This window comes from Rousettus aegyptiacus, unplaced genomic scaffold, assembly GCF_014176215.1.
Source record: "Rousettus aegyptiacus isolate mRouAeg1 unplaced genomic scaffold, mRouAeg1.p scaffold_m13_p_6, whole genome shotgun sequence".
Classification (NCBI taxonomy): Eukaryota; Metazoa; Chordata; class Mammalia; order Chiroptera; family Pteropodidae; genus Rousettus; species Rousettus aegyptiacus.
This window is the reverse complement of record NW_023416309.1, coordinates 57148463-57169736: the sequence shown is the minus strand read 5'-3', so window position 1 is coordinate 57169736 and position 21274 is coordinate 57148463. Positions and strand designations below refer to the sequence as shown.

Sequence of the window (21274 nt, the reverse complement as noted above, 5' to 3'; positions counted from 1 at the left end):
GTTTTCGATTGGGTCCAAGCCGTGTCTCTTTGTCTGGCTCAAAGTTGCCCCTTTCTGTTGTCATATTCCCTGTTCTTCTGCAGCTGTCCCCTGGAACTGTAAACGAGCGTCTTTTATTGGTTTCATAGGGAGTAGAAACCTTCTCAGGTCTGCTTATCGGCTGCTTATTGTGTGTGTGTGTAGCTGTAGCATCAGCTAAATAATAATAATTATTAATTTTTTTTGCTCCCTTGGTGGCAGCTTTAGAATGACCTAGAATTTTGATAATTGCCAGTCGTCTCGGTTGCTGTATGACATCTAATGACCCTGCAACCTCTGGGCTGCCCGAGGAAGCCAAGAACCTCTCTGTTCACACCACATTCCAAAGGTGTAGCGATTATCCGGGCAAGTATCGGCTGTTCGCTCTCTGGCCATTGACAGGCTCCAGTTACAGCAAGTCATTCGGCTTGTCGGGCAGACCTTATCCAGGTAAATGAGAACCTTCGATGATGCCCCCGAGGGAAGGTGATGCACATCCAGCTCGGCGGTGTCCCTGTACCTCTTTCAGACGAGGCCACCTGCAAACCAGGGTCAGTTGGCGCTGTCAGTAGGAGCTTCATGTAAGCCATGCCCAGGAGCGAAAGGCAGTCAGTGAGCAAAACGCAGTCGTGGGTGTCTCCCTTCTGCAGAGAAGGCGACGAAGTTGCCGGGTTGAGCCCGGCAGTCACGTCGGGTCACAGCAAGATCGGGTGAGGAAAGCAGGGGCGCTTCGTGAGACAGACCTCTTCGGATGGAAGCATTGGGTGCTGACGGAGTGGACAGAGCGAAAACCATAGATAAAGGGGCCCACAGCTCTTCCTGCCGTTAGTTTGCGTAACGTGGCGGCAGCAGAGGTGGCGGTCGGGCCGGGAGGGAGCCCCGCGGCCGCCGAGTCTCACTGCTGACGATAGCATCATACAGACCTGTGACGATCTCGACGTTTTCGAGCTAAAACTCCTAACGCGTTCCCCTTGTTTTCAGCATGTTTTCTAATTCAGGCGTCCCGGGGCTTCGGGCGGTCCTCGCTCCAGGCCGGCTTCGGCTCAATGCCTTTTGGGTTCCGTTGGACCCGAGCGGGTCGATCTCATTTTAACAAGACACACAGAGGCTGGGCCAATGAGGGGAACTTTGGAACCTAATCGTGACGGTACCTAGTCAGACTCAGGGACCCTCTATGCTGTTTTCTGTTTGTTTTTCGGAAGAGGAAAGGATATTACTCCTCTAAGTCTCTCTGGACTAATTAGTAGCCTGTATTTAGATATTAGATGACCAAGATATTTTACTTGGGGTAAAAGGAATCGAAGCTGGTCCTTTGAGACCCCATGTCCCTGTATGGCTGCCGTAACAAGTAAATGGTGTCCTCTTAGGAGTCTAATGTGTCCTAGAACATAAAAGTAAATCATTCGCACATTGGAATTTCTGGGAAATTCAACATCATTCACATCACCTTTTAGTATCTGAGAGAAATAGGTGGGAGTCTTTGTACATCCCTGGGGAATTACTGTCCAGGTAAACTCGTCATCTTCCCAGGTGAAAGCAAAGAGGTATTTCCTGTCTCCCCGCCCACACACACACGGGAATGCTGGAAAAGGTACTGTATAAATCTATCACTGAGAAATATGGGCAGTCCACAGGAACAGCTAATAATAGGGTGGATGTCTTTGTTTACAACTGTGAGATCCGGTGCAAATCTCCATCCTTTCTCATTGGGTTTCTTTACTGGAAGGATAGGAGAATTGCAGGGGCGCGTGCATGCAATTCTAAGCCCCTTTTTAAAGTAACTTTTTTAACGGGCTCAATTCCAGCTTGTATATCAGGTCTTAAAGGATATCGGTGAATATTAAGTCGAGGCAAAGAATTGTCGATAGTTATTTTAATAGGAGGAGCTGACTTAGTCTTGTCCCAGAAAAGGCTCAAAGTAACATCGGAACATCCAGCAATAAATGTTCAGTCTCAAGATTAGTTTCCTCACGTGGAGATTCCTTTAAAATCATCGCTCTCCCAGCTGGGTCAGTGTCCGATTCATTGAGTTCTAAGTCCATTTCACCCTCTGGGGAAACGATGCGTGGCCGTCGTTGGTTTCAGGTGAATTGGAGCAGATTTGACTTGTAATAATGTGTGTTGCCCCGTAACGTTCTGATTTAAACACGGACATGGGTCGATCAGCCGTCCCTGCCATTTGTGCAGAAGCTTAGAGCAAGGCAGAGGGCAGCTTAATTGGGCGGGGTTAAGAAGAGATAAAGTGTCCGCAGCATCTTCAGGGACCTCCGTAGTTTCCGCATTTAGAGTGATTTCGGTTCCTCCTGAAGTGTTCGTCAGAAGGGCGGATGTCCCCGCGTGTGGATCCGGGAGCAGCCCTGTGCATGTTTCTGTTTGTATTCTTCTTCTAAGTCCCATTTCAGCTTTCTGCAGTCTTTCCGAAGGCGAGCCGACTTTCCACACTAGAAGCAGACTCGTCTACAGGAGTGTCTGGCAAACCTTACTGCGTAATCCTGTTGCTTTGCTCTCAGAGACCAGTGGGTGCCTTCGCCGGAACAGATCAGAAGAGCCAGGATCACGTGTTCCAATATTTAAATTGGATTCCTTTGCGAACCCACCAGGGTCCCGGAGAGTGTCAGGGAATCTTTAGTTAGATGCCCTCGTTCCTTCCTCGTCCAAGGAGAGACAATGGCAGCTGGTTCTCCTTGTCCCAAGACTGGCTTCTCTCTAAAGGGAGCCGCCGGAATTTCTGTTCGTTTGTTTGTTTTTTCTAAGGATATTGTATAGTGGGTTGAAGTGTGCTGCGTATGGGTTGAGCTCCAAGGAGCTGACACCTCCCAAGTCATTCCGACCCTCTTAAGTGACTCAGTTTCTCTGCCGGGCTGTGTCATACAACCGTGAGGACTCAGAGCGCTAGGCAACCAGCCTGAATGTGCATGTCCCCGGATGAGTCAGTGATGGGGCCCTGCTCATATTGCGGGGGATGACCCTCTGGCACCTCCATGTAGATTCTTGGTCCCCTAAGAATACCCCTGCTTCAAGCCGGAGGCGGTAAATGCCCCTTATCTTCAGAGCCGAATGAGTCCAGACTCTTTATCCAACCAAAGGTTTTGGTCAGATTCCCAGTAAGCAATTCCAAACAAAAAACCCAGCCGCCACGTTTTCCCTCCTGTCCCTGAGTTATCTCCAGCCTTATCCTAAGCCTGAGTTATCTCGATTCGTAATCTTTAGTGCCACCTCGAGGATTTGTTTCCCCTCAGAACAGCCCAAATACAGTCAGGGCCTCCGACCCGAAAACATGGAGGCCCAGAATTCCAAGAAAAAAACCCACTCGGATTCACTCAATGCAAAGCGAGGGGCAAGTGTGTCACAGATCGACGACAATTGCCAGAAAGGAAAATCTCAACAGATTAGGAAGTGCTCCGAAGAACGTCAGGTTTGCAGCTTACTTCGCGGAATCAAAGGGAGAGATGTAAGGGAGGAGTGACATCCATCAGGGACAGGTTAAGGGGGCGGGAGAAAGCAAAGGGGGGACGTGTCTGGGGTTGGATGGAAGGAGAGAAGGTGTTCTGGGAACGAGGGGTTCTGGGGTCTCCCGCTCCAGTGCGGTGGCTGTGCCCTCAGGAGCTCGGGAGAGGAGATCACGCTGACATTTCAAAGGTATGTGCTCTCAGATGCGAGAAAACAGACTCACTCAAGGCAAAGACGGACCTTTGTCAAGGAAGCCGCAGGCGTGGGATGCGAACACCCGCCACGACCTGCTTGTAGTTCGGGGTTTCTGTGTTCGAAGCATCCTGTGAGGTCGCTCTCAGTCTCTGAAGTTGCAGGGCCGCCGTGCTGGCTTCCGCTGGGCTTGTCAGGTCTTTTGTCCACGAAAGAATTCTAGAGCTACTCCAGAGGACGAGGATGAGAGACGCTCGTGGGGCGGTGCCGGGGAGGCAGGGAGCGGGGTGGATTTTAAACCGTCAGCGTCAGAAGCGCCGGCACAATGTCCATGGGACGGGTCTTGTGGGGCGTTTGCATCGCACACACGTGGTAGGCTGGAGAGAGGTCGGAGACGGAGATTTGGAATTGGGGGCAGGGAGTCTTTTAGATAGAGGACGAAGTTTTCCATACGTGTCACTAGATTTATGACCGGCTATCGTGAGACTATGACGCGATCTTAACGGGAAGAGAGTCGGACCTAAGTCTTCATTCGGCAGAGTCTACCCATTGAGGACCTCCGTCCCAGAGCCAAACCAGGGGGCGCAGAGTCCCGCGAGCCCAGTGGAGTGGCGTCTGCGAGGTGGCTCTCCGGGAGGTGGCTCGCCTTCTCGACGTGCCCCTCTCGAGTCCCAGGTGGCAGGGCTCCTCTGTGCCCCCGCAGCCCCTCATCCTGGGGCGCCCCGTCCTCCCTTCTGTGGGCAGGGCAGCCCCCAGCCCCACCCCATGTCTTTCCTTCTTCCTGCTCTTTCTCTCTCCCGATTCTGAGGCCCAAACACCCCGAGAAACAACATGACAGGCAGGCGATGGAAGAGCTGGCGGCCGTACTCCAATTTCTGTCTGAAGCTGTGGAATGCGACTTCTCAGACATCTCCAGGAGGCTTTCGGCGTGAGTTTTCATTGAGCGATGAGGGCGTGTTTTGCGAAAAGTCAGCAATGCGCTGTGATACGGCTCATAATACAAAAACGTGCTCGCCCGGGCTTCGGCTAGCATTACTCGGCAGAGCTTCTGTGATCGACGGCAGGATCACTTTTTAAAAGGTTTATTATATTCCGCTAATGTTTCTTCGAAAGAGATTAGAAAGATGCTCGAAGAGCAGCCCTCGGTCAGCATATGACCAGGAGATTCTCTCTAGAAGGCAGTTTCCGTGTGAAAAACTCACAACATAAGCTTTTAACTTCCTCTGACTGACAGTTTTGAAACAGCATCGTACGGGGAAAACAATGGTATACAAATGTTTCCAGACATCGGCTTAGTTAGATAAATGAACTTTGAGTTGGAAACCAAGCTTTCTAGTTAATGAGGACAGTGCGAGCTGCTTCACGGCCGAGTCCTGTAAGACTAGGCCAGCCATTCTAGAAAAGCAATGCCCTGTGGCATTTTCCAATGTTATAATGTCCCCGATGGTACCAGTAAGCCAGTCTTGGAAAGTGTGATCTTTAAAATGTTTCACTGTGGAATGAAGTGCATTCTCATACTTTGTGCTGCACCCATGTGGGTCTTCCAGAACCTTCTATCTCCTTCTGTAACACTGGTCACACAGACACAAGCTCTCCTTCCCACAAGAAAGAAGAGAAGAGCCACGTTTTCAGTCACGTCCCCAGGAAGCGACCCCACATCAGAGCCATAAAACAGGCCCCCCAGCTAACAAATGTGTAATAATTCTTTTGGAAAGCTTGAATGCTTTAAAACAAAACAAAACAAAACAAAAAAACAGAACTCGTTTATGATGCCCATTTAGATCTAAATACAAAAAGCACAGAAGGGTTGCATTTTGGATAAATAGCAATAAATAATAAGTGAAATGGTGTTTTGTCACTGTCGCGCCGGGAAGAAGCGGTTTCACTTGTGATGGGATTTCTGTAATAAACACGCATTTTCACTTGATCACGCCTGATGGCTTCCGAGCAGACGTTCCGCCCTCGGGACCTCCCAGCAGTCTTTCTGCTCACGTCAGTTTTCGGTCGCAGCAGTAACAAACTACCCCCGGCGAAGCGGCTTAAAACAGTGTGCACTTCTCGTCCCTCTGTCGCGAAGGTCAGAGGTCCAGTGGCCCGGCTGCGTTCTCTGCTTCACAGCTCACCAGGCGAAAATCGAGGTGTTCGCAGGGCCGCCTTATTCCTGGTGACGGCATTGGGAGAGGGTGTGTTTCTTGCTCATTTGAGACGTTGGCTGAATTCAGCTCTGTAAGGTTGCAAGGCCAAGGACCCTCTGTGCTCACTGGCTGCAAACTGAGGGCCGTCCCTCGCTTCTAGAGGCCACCATGTCCCTTGGGTTATGGCCTCCTTGCTCCATCCTCGAAGCAAGCAGAATGGGCCGAGTCCTTCTCACGTTGCTTCTCTCTGACCACAGCAATGAGTGGACCTTATGATGACGTCGGGCCATCTGAATACTCCAGGCACTAAATGAACACCTCGGCCTGCAGCGCTGGCGTCCCCGGGCCCAGGGGAGTCGTTTACGGCTCTGAATTATTTCGAGGCGACCTTGATGACCGCTTTAGGACCAGTGAGCTGGGTCCACAGCCAGGCAGGCGATGCGCACCGCGCACCTGACAGGGGACGTGGCCGAATTCCCCGCAGAGCAACGTGGCGAGGCAGGGGCCACCGCAGCACGGCGATGGCGCGTCCCTGGCCGGGGACCGTCCTGCTCTTGCGTAAGGGAGAAACGCCACGTTTATTCATGAGTTATTTATCAATAACACGTTCTTCTGATGGAAACTGGCACGAATCAACCTTAGATAAAAACTGCCTTCGACATATGTATGTAAAGTAGTTTTTAAGGATTTTTGTGTTAAAATGCTGGATTACTTTTCAGTGCAGACTTTTCCTACTGCATTTCCATGGTGCGACGTGATCGCAGATTTGGGGGCCCCTTCTCCCTTCGCACCACGGAGAGGCACGGCCCCCCCAGCCGTTCGCCGGCGTGACGCTCTCGGTTTGAGCTCTTCACGCTGTTGCTGCTCGTAGGCGCCCCGACGCCGACATTCGCAGCGAACGTTCTAGATTTCGTTTTAGATTATATGGTCAGAGCGCCCGAAAGCCTTACTCAGTCAGAGTCCCCTGAATGCAACATTTTAATATTGTTCTGCTTGAAAAATTAAGTCCCTCTGAGCTTCCCGTATCGACGGCTGGAATGAGCGACTTCGGCTCTGAACCGACCACTGTCTTAGACCTACCTGGTAGCCCGGAAGTCGTGATGGGCGTGAACTTGGTTATCGACCCCACGTTTTATTCTTTTAATGCAATTCCCTCCCTTCTGCTGGCTCGTTGCCACCTTATTTCAGCTTCATGGTCAAGTTCATATTTTTCCGAGTCATTGAAAATCGGCTATTCCTTAAGGACATAGAAATACCAGGAAGACGATGCCGTGCAGCGTTCCGGCCGTCAGGGAAAAGAAAGGCCGTCAGATCGCTGCGTCCGCGGAAAGCCGCACTTACTGAGGCCGGATATTCGCAACCATCACGAGCGAAATAATTTAAATTCAAGTTTGGGCGAGCTCCCGAGTGCACCAATTAAAGAAGGGCAGCACGATCTGAATAATGCCGGGAAGAAAGATCAGCCGTAGCTAGTCGATCAGTCACTTTTCAGACATCTGTTTATACTTCTGGTTAAGTCGGCTGGGCTGGCTGGGTGCCCAGTTGGAAACCCCAGAGAGGGCGGAGGGTGACTGAGGGTCCAGGTGACAGGCAGCTGGGTCCTGGCCAGAGCCCGCCTTTGCCACCTGCCTGGGCAAACCACCTGGGGGGCCCGCCCTAACTCATTCCTGTGAAGAACTTCTTCACCAGAACCCAAACCTCGATCTTGGACTTCCGGCCTCCAGAACATGTAAAAATAAATATTCGTTGGCTAAGCTGCCCAGTCTGTGGCGTGTCACAGTAGCTTGGGCCATCAGGACAGGGGCTTCTAAGATTCTGGTAACGTTTTGCGTTTTCGGTCGGAAACCCTGATGATTATTTTATTGTTGTTGTTTTATCTTGTACTTATGCATTTTATATACTCCTGGGATGTATTTTTTCCAATTAAAAAAAAAATAAGAGTATAATGATTGCCAAAACATTGCCGGCCTATTGATTAGCATTTAATTGATTTATTCAGCAAATGAAATTCTTTAAGCATTCCATAAAACACACAGTTCCATTAGGGTAATCTAGCCATCATTTTTCAGAAAAGGATTGCTGTATTTAATCAGCACTGGTTCATTGTGTATAAAAATCAAAAGGAAATGGAATGAATACATGCTTTTAAACTAAGAAATCTAATGTAATTAGTGCTTTTGATTTAAAATAGCTCTCCGTTTGTCTCCATTGATTTCACCTGTATCATTCAGATCTCAGTGAAAATACATGGATAAAGATCTTTTTGCCTCCCTGGGGGGGGAAAATGTATTTGTTTGAAAGATGTACATAGTGGAATGTTATAACGGCTCCTGCAGGGACTTTATGTGGAATTACTACAAATGCTAGTGTTTGAACTAGCTCGATTCATGGGGGAATTAGAAAGTATACTGCAGACATTTCGCTTTTGTTCACAACTATAATTGTCAGAATTTCTGTTTAAGATAGTGATAGGCGTGTCAATATCATAGGCAAACACAATTTGTGGTTAAAATAACTAAGTTATTTAAATACACATATAAAACACATGCAAATGTACATACATACGCTGGGTACATCTTGGCAGAATAATGATGCATTTTTTGCTCTAATATTTCATTGTAAACATAATTCATAATTTTCGTTTTTCTAAGATATAATTAATGAGTACAAAATACAAAACCTGGAGAGAACATTTTATGTGTTTATTAATTAAATCTAAGCATCAGAAATCAGGTCTCAGAAACACTTTACACACTATATTAAAATTTTCAAAAGTGATGTGTTTAATGTTGTATATAATAGGAATAGTAATATTAATTTTAAAAGTTCAATAAACACTCAGAAATCCATACAATTCTTATAAGCACCAGACAACATCAAAATATATCAGGTAAGAAGTATGATTTTCACAAGATCACTAACCATGTAAAACGAGATCCGTTTAAACTCAGAAAATATATACAAGCATTTCACGTATATGGAAATTAGCCTGTTTAACTCTCTCGAGCTTAAGTAACTACTTAAAAAATAGTATAGCCATCAATTCAAGTTGAGAAGAGGCTTCTTCAAGCGCATAAATTAAACCTTGGGTTCACAAGGAACTCTGTGCCCCGAAGGCACCAGTATTTAGAACAGGCCTTTGTTACTCAGGCAGCAGTGGAGGGTGCAAGTTCTAGGTCTCCATAACTGACTCGGAGGTGAACCGTGGAGACGGAAATCCCTGTTCTCTGCCTCTCTCTCCCGCACGGCCACTTGTCACTCCTGAGTCTTGAAATGCGCCCAGCGCGACTGACGAACTAATTGCTTCCGTTTTAATTAATTTAAGTTTAAATCGCCATATGCCGCCGCATTAGACATGGAGGAACTGCAGAAAGATGTGTGAGGGGCCGACCTCAAAATAAAGTGAAAAGCGTTTAACCCTCAACGGTTCTGCTCCTGTACGTACCACGGCGTTAGTCCGTGCAGGTTGGAACGTTTTGTCACAACTCACGTGATGTTCGTTGTGGTGTTTGTTTCATTTTAGCTGATTATTAACGTTGGATATTGGACCTTACAATCCATTTTCTCCTTCTCTCTCTCTTCTTCCCCGCGGCCTCTCAGAACGTAGTAGCACGCGGTTAGTGAATGCACAGTGCAGCCGAAATGCTATGCTGTAAAAAAGCCTTTTGAACCCTGGCGCTGTCATAATGCCTTTCAAGTACGGGATATCAGAAAGCTGCGTGCGGACTTCTCATCCTCAGGTTGTTAGACAAGCGTGAAAACCAAGAGAACTTACGGAGCCAAGGCAGACGGAACCGATACAGTCGGGTGCACGTTTGCGGGTGGTGGCGACGTTGGGAGGAGGCTGAAGGGCCGCCCGTGGCCCCAACACGGCGCCGACTGTGACGGCCAGGTGTGCCTGAGTCGTCGGGCGCCAGTGCCGCGTGCGACCCAACGCTCCTTTTTCCTTTTTTCCTGGCTTTATTGAAATATAGGAGACAATTAGTTGCTCGTATTTACATTGTACAATTCAATGAGGTTCCCTCCCCCCGCCCCGATGATAGTTGTGACGTGATAATGCGTTACTTTCATTTGAACACGCTTCGTCGTTTTCAAGCGGCCTTTGGAGCTCCGCTCTGTAGGTCGGCTGCAAGCTTTGTGAGGTCACCCCTGCCCTGCCCCTGACCCCCCTCCTGGGCAAGCAGGCCGCACCGTCAGGCCAAACACTGAAGCCAGCCGCACGGTCCTAACACATGATCAGAATGAAACACATTGTTCGTTTTTAAAAATAAACATTAAAAATGTTCTGTTCTTAGTGAGAAATGCCCTGCGGATATGTAAAACCCGCATTTGGGGCATGTCGGCCTGGGCGAGGGAGAGCTGCCGTTGGCAGCCAGTCCCCAGGGTCACTGAGGGTTCACGGAGGAGGGCAGCAGAGGGGGTAGGAATACGCGGGGGGCGGCTGATCGATTTGTCCTGGGTGAGGACTCAGCTCAGCAGGGGTGTGCGTGGGGCATATTTGACCACCAAGGTTGAGGCTGGAGAGAAGGGGGTTGAGGGGGGTTGGGGGGTGGTTAAGGGACAATGCCACCCGGGTATGCTCTTAGGGCAGGGCAAGAACTTCCGGGGCAGAACAGAGGATACAGGCGCTCGCCCCGCACTGACACACAGCTGAGGGCTTCCTGGGACCCAAGGGAGATGAGAAGGGGGGCGTCTGCCTAGCAAGAGGGAGAAGAATTTGGTGGGGCTGTTGGCCCGATTCATTCATTCCTTCGTTCACCAAATGTTAATCGCGCTTCTATTATTAGCCTGTCTCCTTCGTGGACCCGCGAATGAGCATACTGAATTGTCACGAGTAGGAAGGAAATTCTTCCTCACAGGGAGGAAAGGGACAGGAGGCTGGAGGAGAGAACACCTGGGTGGGGGGAGGGGATAGAAACGGACCGGGGAGTGAGGCGAGGCTTCTGGGCATTATCGACCTTGAAGCCAGGACCGAGACGAGCTGGGGGGGCGCAGTCCAGGTGGCGAGGACACGTGCAGGGACCCAGGGCTGCAGGGGGCCAGGTGGGGGAGGAGGACCGCGCAGTGGGGGTGGAGGTCGGCGAGGGCCACGTTAGCAGCCAGGGGCGGGTGGATGAGGGTGTAGATTTTGAGGTACCCTTCCGCTGCCGCTGGAGCATGCATGGGGGGCGGGGACGGGGGAGGACGAAGGTAGACGTGGAGAGACCCGGGTTGGGAAGGATCTGCAGTAATCCGGGAGAGAGAAGGCAGGCGTGAGCCGGGGCCGGTGCCGAGGGGTCCGGGGCTTGTGTGTCTGTCACAGGGCAGCACAGCAGGACCCGTTCCTGGGTCAGGTGGAGCCGGTGAGGGAAGGGGGGCTGCAAGGGGGACCTCAGAGTCCTGGCATGAGCAGTTGGGAAAAAGAGGGCGCCCTGTATAGAGACGGGGAAACTGAGGAAGGAGTGGATCGTGGGAAAGTGGGGTAGAATCGAGACGAGCTCCACCGGCGTGTGGCGGAAGGGAGAGGTTGCAGAGGCCAGGAGCATGGGACACGCCAGGGCCATCGAGGAGGGCGATGCGTTTTTCCAGGCTTGTCCTGGTCTCCTCCGCTTGGGGTCTCGGAACGGTCCCCAAAGGAAGGTGTCTTTTTCTCTCTCCCCACTGAATATGTCTGCGGAGACGATTCTGTTCCTGGCAAGTCATAGTGAAATATTTTCAACCGTCTTTTCTTATTTATCTTTCAGAATCATCCAGAAGTGTTGACTTTTCGAATACAACTGAAAAACAAAGAGCTGATCCTAAATCTGGAAAGAAACGAGTGAGTCCTGTTAATTCTCATTTATTGCATGATGGGAGAAAGTTAAGAAACTGTGGACCGAACGTGCTGTGTGATTTATGTCGGCATTTAGAGAAACGGGACTGAGCACATGGGCTCGCGACGCACATTTGGATTCGGGGCTGGAATTAACGTCCAACAATGGTCCAACGGAAAATTAAAACTTTTTATCACTCTAGGAAAGAACTTTCTAACTCAGCTGGTTTTTCTCATAGTTCTGATGTTTCTGTTTTGCCAAAGCCTGATTTTTTAAGGATCACATTTAAACATCCTCTTTCTGTTCCAATATGGTGTTCTGTAATTAGTTGACTTTTTGGCAATTCCCGGGTTATATAAGGACAGACAGCTTTAGCTGGAAAGAAATGCTTTTTTCCCTGAGAAATACCTAGACTTTATTTTATCGTCCCAAGTTTGTCTCCAGGGGTATAAAGTATTTATTTTATCTTTTTATTTAAAATTTGCCCCCCCTTTTTTTTCTTGTAAAATTATATAAATTTCCAGAAAATGGTATCATGTTTGTTTCTGGAGCACATGGGTATTGTTACATATTTTGTCTGTTTTCCCAGTATAAAACTGTCAGCTGGAAGGCAGAAGTAAGAGCAACTCATATTTTTGTCATCTTTTACACGGCATGGCTGTCCCCGTGGGTTACAGATCCCCTCAGATCTGAAGAACCCCTCGCCGTTCTGCCAGAAGATAATGACGCTCTTCTAATAAGCATTCTGTCCTTAGAGCTACAAATCAAGTTCCCAGGTCCTGTTTCCTTCTCTTCTAAAACTACGGATTCCTCTGCCTCGCCTGTCGGTGAAATGCTGGGGTTTCTTTTGTTTCTGGTTTGGTTTGCTTTGCTGAAATGACAGCCTCGCTGGAGTGAGTTCTGCCAGCGATATCTAGACCCCGAAACCTGCCTCTTGGTATTTCTTGCGTCTTTACTCGTCACCATCGTGCTTTCATGAGGAGTGTGTGGGCTTTCAGTGCCCCTCGTGACTTGAGGATCTTATCGGGGATAATCAGAGAGCTGAACAGAAGCCTGTATGTTGCTTCTGACGTGTCTCTCTTAGCACAGGAAATATTTTCAGGCTCTTTATTGTTTTTACGTAAGAGTATTGTGGGACATGCTAAGTTTTGTGCATTTCTGTTTGTACGTGGTTTTGAAAATATCTCAGTGGACAAAACTAAGGCTCCCGGTGGCTGAGCGCTTCCTCGATGGAGTTTTGGGACTGGCAGTTGGATTTGGGACGCCTCTTTCCTGCGGAGGGCTGTGGCAGATTGCATGAGTGGGGTCGGACCTGCACTGTCAGATCATGTCACAATTGGAGGTAGAGGAGCAGAAAAAGACTTAATAAAGTCCTGTTATTTGCTTTTGCTACAAAAGGAATGCATGCCCAGCGCTGTAAGAAAAAAAAAGGGGGGGGGGGACAAAAGAAAGACCGAAAAAGAAAAAAAAAAGAAAAAGAAAAGAATGAACTCCAACTACAAGACCCAATCCTAGTTAACATTTTGTGGATGTTCATCCAGCCTTTTTTCTTACAAGTCAGGTGTGCACTTACGTCTTCCAAGTTCCTATTGTGGTGTGCGTGAAATTCACCTTACTTCTTCATTCAGCTTTATGATGGACACACTTTTTCATATCAAAATGCCCATCAGAGAGCCCTCTGGTCCTTTGAGTCTGTAAATGGCTTAATAGCCTTGTTCATGGTTCTCTCTGAAAATGATTTACCTTTCATTAAGAGGCAGAGCCTAATGCATGTCGACTGCCAGGCAGTAGCTAATTTGTATAGAAGATTAGAAGATCATTTTAAAAGGCATCTCGATTCGCTCACTCCTGATTCTAGGTCTCTCACAAAATAATCTCAAAATTAGAAACACTGAAAACACAAAAACTCTCTCTTCCTGATTTATTTCTCTCTTCCCGACCTTACTGTCAGCCTACGTTTTAGGAAATATATGGAGAATGTTTACTATAACCTTTTATAGCTTTATTTTAATCATACTACTTGTACCAATTGTAGAGATTTCATTCTGATAAAAAGAACATTTTCATAATTAGAGCATGCCAATGTTATTATTTTAGTAAAGCATTCCCCAAAATTACTTCAACATAACAATATTTTGGAAAAAGTTTACATGTCTGTTTTATGTTATGTGGACTTCACTTTTGAGACCGTGAATACTGAAAAATCTAAGTTTTATAAGTGAAACGCTTGTATGCTACTAGCTCTTAATGCCATCAGACTCAAAAAGTAATTATCAGTATAAAATAGAATTTTTACTTTGCATAGCCTTTGGCCCAACATATCCAATTAGAGAACTTATCCACGTGAAGCTACAAGCACCCAAACATCAAAGTGCAAGCAAGAGTCATTTCACTATTTGCCGGCCGGCGCGGCGGAGAGTCTGACCAGTCAGAAGGCCGGCTGGTTGGTACCCCGCATCGGTGCCTATGCGCTGGGAGGGAGCCCTGTGTGTGCGGATGTCCACTGCGGAGTGTTTTACCTTGAAATGCGTCAATAGGAGATTAAGTAAGTACCACTCAGCTCTGAAATAAGGCACGACACAGCAATGCAGGATGGTGCTTGGGACCCTCCTTATAAAAACGGTCGTGGAGTAGTCCGTGCAAATGGCGTGTTAGGTAATAGTTTGCATTTTAAGTTATACATGTGCACATCTGCCTCTGAGGAGTGAGATTCTGGAAGGCGCTGGCTTTCCTCCTTGTCTTCATGTTCTACAACAAGAAAATGCTGCTATTTAAAAAGGGGAGAACTTTTTATTTGAAGGCGGTGGGGAGGCTGCTGCAAAAACTTAAAAAAGTGTGAAGAGAAGAACGTTGAAGCATTTATTGCTCATAAGGAGGAAACATTGCATTTTAGGGGGGGCCTCGCACAGCTTTCAAAGGGCGAAGCGGCTCTACCCACCCAACATTGGGTATTTAACGATCTAGGAATCTGTGTTACTGAAAAACCTGCGTAGAAATCCAGACTGAGGTAGGTGGTGGCCTCGGCACCTTAAATCATAAGAGCCATAACCTGAAGCTAAAGCTGAAGGAGCCGCGCCGGCGACCCCCTCTCAGAGGCGCTTCCTGTAGCCGCCCCCCGCCCCCCACCACCCCGGGAAGTGCAGCCGCGTGTGTGCTACGCGGTCGTGCCACACGGTCGTGTCGGGGACTCCGGTTTCTTTTCCTTCCAGCGTCTCTAGTTTGTGCGGAGATCGGGTGCTGCTCCCTTGGAGTCTGTGTCCATGGACCCGTAACTGGATGTGTAAAGAAAGCGCAGGCTTCCGTGGGGACCGTTTCTCAGTGTCGCCGTGTGCCCGGACGGGGACCTGCGGGCTCCCGCTGTGTGACTCCTGTCCCCGCATGGCCCCTGCGGTCTGTCAGGCCAGCCCCAAGGCAGGCGCTCTTCTGCACAAGTGCATCTTTGACCGGAACGCTTTCTCGCCAGGCTGTGGAGAGGAGCAGAGTGGGTGAGCGCTCGGAGAGGATGGACGGACATCGATGAGCAAGCGCGTGCGCGGGGTCGGGAAGGGCGGGCGCGCAGGCCGGCGCGTGCACACGAAAGGCTGGAACAGCGACCCCTTCGCAGAGGGGACCCCGAGGACCGAGGCCTTGTCCTTCGAGCGGTAGTCAGGGGCTCGACGACGTGGCTCACTGTGGGTGTGGCCCTCAGACTCTCGGAGGAGGGCAGACACTTGGGCCTAACAGAATCTAGTTTGGAAGTGACCTGGGGAGGGTTGTCACGTGGAACTGAGCGTGGCACTTCCTGTGGGAGCCGTGGGTACGTGCGGCTGGCGGGTCCAGCAGCGTCTGGGGGCTGGAAGCTCGAGGGCCTGGGCAGGGCGGAGCACGGCAAGGCTGTGGCCGTGGCTTTGAGAACATCCAAACAGCTGTCACGAGCCACGGCCAGGCTGGTGCTCCACGGATCCTCCGGGCAGGATTCCAATGGGGATGCCTGCGGCCCCCAGGCTCCCCCCAAGCCCCTTCCCTGTCCTCCCTTGAAGTGGCACGCCCCTTTACCAGGAGCAAATCGGACTCTCGCCCTCCTTCAAGCCCCAGGCATTGTTTGGGGACCACCAGCATCGGAACAACCCGGGGAGTTCCTTAAAAATGGCCGACAGACCCCTGCCCCCACTTCTCCCTGTTGAACCAGAAATCTCCAGCCGTAGGGCCTGGCAATCTGTATTTTTAACACATTCCCCCAGGAGCTATAGTCACACTTTAATTGGGCCATTATGAAGCTATGGAGGAAATCCCTGGTCTCCTGAAGCTATTTCAATTTAGATTAATTTAAACAAAATCAAAACTTTAGTTCCCGGTGTCACACTAGCCACAGGCCAAGTGCTCAGTAGCCGCAAACAGGCTCCTTTCTGTCACAGCAGAGGTTCCTGTCCAATAGCTCCGGAGAGGCAGCTCCGTCCAGCTTGGGGTTTCCGTCTGGGCGGATGCATCGCCTCAGGGACCGTTTCCTGCTGAGGGAGGGACCACACTTCTTCAGGCTGTCTGATTCCCAGGGGTGACCAGCTCCCGCCCATGACTGTAGACTCACGGAATTGATGCAGACTCCAGGACTGCATCTAGAGCAAATGCCTTCCAGTTTGAGTTAAAATTGCTCAGCCTTAACATTTAAGACTTTTCTAATTGGACTAGATTTTGCTTCCGGAATAAGAACTACATCCCCCTGAGCGCTGTCTTCATGTCAGTCTTCGAAGTTACACGGCCATCGGAAAATGTCAGGACACCGTGTTTAGGGGTTTTCGTTCCCCATCTTGACTTCAGTTGAAAGTGCCTAAGCGGGTTAAGATCGACCTTTTCGGAAGGGCGTCCCTTCGGATTCCAGTTCGGGGGTGTGGCGGCGTCCCCGAGCGGACCCCTGTGCGGATCTACGACGGGCAGCGGTGCGGAGGTGGCGTTTCGGGTCTAACTGCATCACTCGTAGCCCTTTGCAGAAGCTGCGGGCTTACGATCGTCCGCTGAAAGCCCTCCGAGTTGCTCTCTGCAGCGCTGCTTCCCGAGTGATGATAATGGTCGTCCCGGCCGCTTCCAGGTGACCCCGGTGGCCGATGGGCACGTCGGTGCCCTCCCGGTGGTTGTCATTTCACTGCCCCTTCCCTGCAGGGTGGCCGGGGGTGGCTGCCGGGGTGCAGGTGTGTGCAGCCGCCTGTCTGTGCGGCAAGTTTCTCCCCGACTCTCTCCAGCTGTCTCAGCAGAAAGGACGTGACGCTTGTTCGTGGGACCTACCGAGACTCTTCTTCTTCGCGGCCCACTTACGACAATAAAACTCGCGCTCCAGAGAGCTCGGGACACTTTTGGCAGCTGGGTCACTGGCCTTGGGATGTAAACACATGTCCGTTTTGCACCTGATCGCCACGCCCAAGTCTCTTTGGATACAAAGGTTCCCTCACTCTCCTTTTGATTCTCGCAGCTGAAAACTTGCAGTCTTTGCGAATGGAGCCGGCGTTTCTGCGGCCGGCCCAGTCGAGCTCTCTACAATGTCGGCGTTGCCGATTTTCCCCCTCTGGTGCCCCCCGGCCTGTTCCTCTGGCCCCGCGCTGTCCGTCTGAGGTGTGTGGCCTCGAGTGGCCGTGCGCTCGGGCTTCTTGGCGGAATGACATCCCGGGTGGCACTGTGCCTTCTCTTGTGTCACGTCGGGAGTTCGGGGACCTCTGCGCGTCTCACGTTTGCGATGTGAGCGTGGAGTCCAGACACCGCCCGTCCCTGGGAGGGTTATTTCCATGCCAACGACAACAGCGAATAAAAGCAACTGTGTCTCCGACGAGCAGATTTAGTCAGACCGAAGGGAAGAGGCAGCGATTTCCCGAAAGACCCAGAGGCGAGCCACGGGTGCGTGTGCACCTGAGCACCGAGCGCAGCAGAGAGAGGGGGCAGAGTTTAAGACCGCGACGAAGCCGCCACCCCTTTCCTCTGGGGGTGCCAGCGCGTTTCACCGTGGGGTGCAGTGGGTTCAGCGTGAGCAGAGAACAAGAGCGCCTTTATTGTGTGTGATTTTCTTCCTTATTAAAAACATGTGGGTGGATAGAAGATGATAGAACGCCGAACCCCACAGCGTGAGAATCGTTTCGGGAGACGATTTATTTACCCAGAGCGTTTTTCCCAGCACTCCTGAGTCCTCTTCTTCAGTTTCAACTGGCCTGGAAGAGTTTGTTGATTAATTTCTTGGTTTTCTTTGAAAATCTGACGGGCTCCAGTGGAGATTTGCTCTGTGTTATGTCAGGGGCCGAGCGGTACCTACTTGCTGCAGAAATTCCCCGAAGAGACGTGGGATACAGTCTTTATGTGTAGTTTGCACAAAGTTAAGAATTATTGATGTTTTCAGTGGAGTCCAAAAGTACAAAACATTAGGAGGTTGGTTAAATGACAAAATATATAATGATGTTAAGAACATACTAAAAACATTAACCCTACACTTTACTAAATATTTAAAAATACATTTAAATTTTAGATTGAATTTATTATCTTACCAAATAGGATGATACTTATGACTTGATTATGGTATTTCTTAAGTTCTATAAACACTTCTTCATCTAAAAGTCTTTTTTTACATTGGACCTACATAGACGTTACAGAAATATTTTTGTTTAGAAAATTATTAATTCAAAACGGATGCCTTTTCCAGCATAATTTTTGCCTGTAGGCACCTAAATGTAATCAATGCGATCATTGTTGTAGATGGCAATATATTATTAATTAGTTCATTCGTCAATTGGTTTATGCCATATCACATCCCAGAAAAGATTTGAGGTTGCCGAAAGACACAAAAAATAATTCACTGACTTTCTCCAAGTGTACAGAATACACACAACTCAAATGAATTAATGCTCTGCATTTCACTCAGCTTTGGGAGCAACTTCTAGTCTATATGGATGGAAATTATGAAGACGACCATTTGGGGAAGTATGACGTAAGCCTGTCAATCTCTCACTTTTTTTTTTTTTTTTTCCCTAAGAGCAAAGAGATTTAGTCAGGAGCAGAAGCGCTGGGCCCTGTAAACCTCTGGTGTTTGTGAGCGGTGTGAATTTGGGCAAAATAATTCACCCCTCTGGTCCTGATTTTCTCGTTTGCAATCTGAGGGTAAGAAGGCCTTATCGGCTCGAGGACGGGGACTGGACGGCTGTTCAGGGGCACATTTTCCCTCTAAAATCTGTGGCCTCAGGAAATTCCTGAATTAGGACACGTGCTTACTTCACCCAGAAGGACTTCTGACCTGATCAGCCTTTGGGGTGGCATGAGAGAGGCAGGTGTCCTCACGGCGGTGTCGCCGTAGCAAACCCGGTCTGTCTCGAGGCCGACGGCCTCTGGTTTTGAACGGCGGTTCTTCTCTTACGTCGCGTGGCCGTGATCGCCCATCCTCTGTCAGCTTTCCGCGCTGCCTTCCCCGCAACCTGACCGGTTATCTGAATAACTAACCAGCCTTAAGGAAAAAGTAGAATTGCATCGACCTCTACGTTTTCAGACGTTTTTTGCTTCCAGTTTTTCACTTTTACTCATTTCCCCGGGAGTCCAATTTTTCTTAACGAGAACCAGATGAACAGCGGCCCATCAGTTCCGCCGATCTCTGTCCTCGGAGGAAGCTTTCTTGGTTCCCAGATGGAATTTTTAAGTGTTTGGGACTGTCCCCTTGGACGGTGCCGTGAACACGGACCGTTTTTGATTTATGAGAATCACGGGCAGAAGCGGAGATCAACTCTTCAAGTGCGAGTTCGCATCCAGGTTTGGCCGCGAGCACAGGTCACTCGGCAGGCACCTTGCGACGCTCATTTCCTGTTTCTCAGAACAGACCTGGAGAGCGGAGCGGACGCTGCTTGGTTGCTAGGTAACAGGTGTGGCAGAACTGCTAGCGCCATTGTAGACGGTGAGACCCACCTAGGTGCCAGCCGACGTCAAAGGCAGGGTCGCCACCTTGGGAAGGTTTTCCCGGCTTTGCACATCCAGAAATGACTCCGGGCAGAAAGCGAGAGGTATGAATCACAATGACCAAACTCACATGTGACAGACGTCTAAACTGGAACTTATCCTTGGAAGCCCCAGGCAGGCAGTCACATTTACGGTCAGGACCAGAATGAGGGGCAAGGGTGGCCCGTCCACCAGAGCGTGGAGGAGGCAGTCAGCCGGCCGGGCCATTAGCCGTGGGGTGAGAAGCTCTGTGCGTCACTTACTTTGTGGGATGCTGGTCAAACACTCATCTAAGCCCGAGCTTCCTCGTCTATGAAACAGGAACAATACCCCGTGGAGTTGGGGTGAGTTAAATTGTGTGACCCCGGCCGGGTCTCGGCCCAGTGCCCAGCCAATAATAATGCTCAGTAAATTAGCGCTGCTTAATTTAGTGCAGAGGGAGGCGCCCGAGAAGCCATTCCCACCCCGTGGCCCCCTGTTCTGGGGGACGGGACCTTGGTGGCTTCTGCATCCAGTATCTTTCTCTCTGCAACTGTGTTGGATAAAGCCTCCTTTATGTATTCATTTATTATTATTATTATTATTATTATTATTATTATTATTTCAAGGGACATCCCACTTCTGGATGCCATTCAGAGCAGCCCTTTCTACTCGTAAGTGCCGCCTTCGGCCAGTTCTCATGGCCGCTGCACCCGGTGGCCCCCGGGCGTCCCGGGTCTCCAGCCTCGCCTTCTTGCCTCGGGTCTGGGAGCCGCTCGTTCCCCACGGGGGACCGCAGTGGGTGCCGGAATACCTCCATTTTTCACCGTTTTGACTAGTGTAACCTGCGGAGTAAAAAATGTTTATTTCCTTTATTTCTACGTTCTTAAGTGACTCTTCCCCGTGGCACGTCCCCACTTCCTGCCACCATAATGAATGGGCGCGATCTGTTTCTTTCAGTTTTCTTAAAAAAAAAAAAAAAAAAAAAGTTTCCGTATTAGGCGTTCGGTCTACCAAACCACACTATGGGGTTTCGAAACTTCTTCTCGAAGGAGAGAGAGCCAGCCAGGCCCCCGCACTGGTTTCGTCCTCAGAGGGCGACTCCATCCCCCCGGGTCGGAGAAGGACGCTTCCTCCCTAAGCCTTGCGTAGACAGTGCCGGGCGACGGCTCAGCGCCACTGTGACACAGGGCAGGAGAAACCAAGACGTCCTGTCTGAGCACCAGGCGTTGAACGGCACTTGCCGGGGTGTCAGCCACCTCGGACCAGGGCCTGTGCCCGGCACCTTCTCAGTGATCAGCAGCCAGAGGTACGAGCGACTTACCGTTTTCGGCGTTAAGGAGCGCGTGCCGTACTTTCAGTAAACACACGCTGCGAAAGTCTGGGGAACAGGATTTTTGGAGCCACGAGGGCTACAGTTCGTTTTTGTAAACTTATTATCTGACTTCACAGAGCTTAATTTGTCTTCTTAGATCTTCTTCAAGCTTTTTTTTTTTTTTTTAATATTTTTCTTCTGTGTCACGTTTGCTTGGTTAACCAAGAAGGTTATTTATTTTACTAGATCAATGGGAAGCTCGGGGCTGGGAATCCAATCGTCTTGATGAAACCTGGGCTCTGTGAATCTAGGAATTGACCTCTCTAAGCCCGAGTCTGGGGTTTATAAAATGGGGATCATCGAGATTGTCCTGTTGTTTTAAGAATTGAATCAATGATCCACGAAAAGATTTAGCGTAGATCCCGAGGCAGAACGAGTGTGCCTTAAACGTGAGCTGGTCCTAC

The 21274-nt window shown here is 49.7% G+C and overlaps 1 protein-coding gene across 3 annotated transcripts in view; it reads left to right on the top strand.

The window, feature by feature from the left end:
- The window catches only part of ADAM12 (ADAM metallopeptidase domain 12), a 262371-nt gene that overhangs the window by 61096 nt on the left and 180001 nt on the right, over nt 1-21274 (top strand). For all 3 annotated transcript variants that reach the window (XM_016148241.2, XM_036222356.1, XM_036222357.1), the window contains one exon: nt 11519-11592. In XM_016148241.2, coding sequence (XP_016003727.2) covers nt 11519-11592 — 74 coding nt within the window. The remainder of the gene's footprint in view (nt 1-11518; nt 11593-21274) is intronic.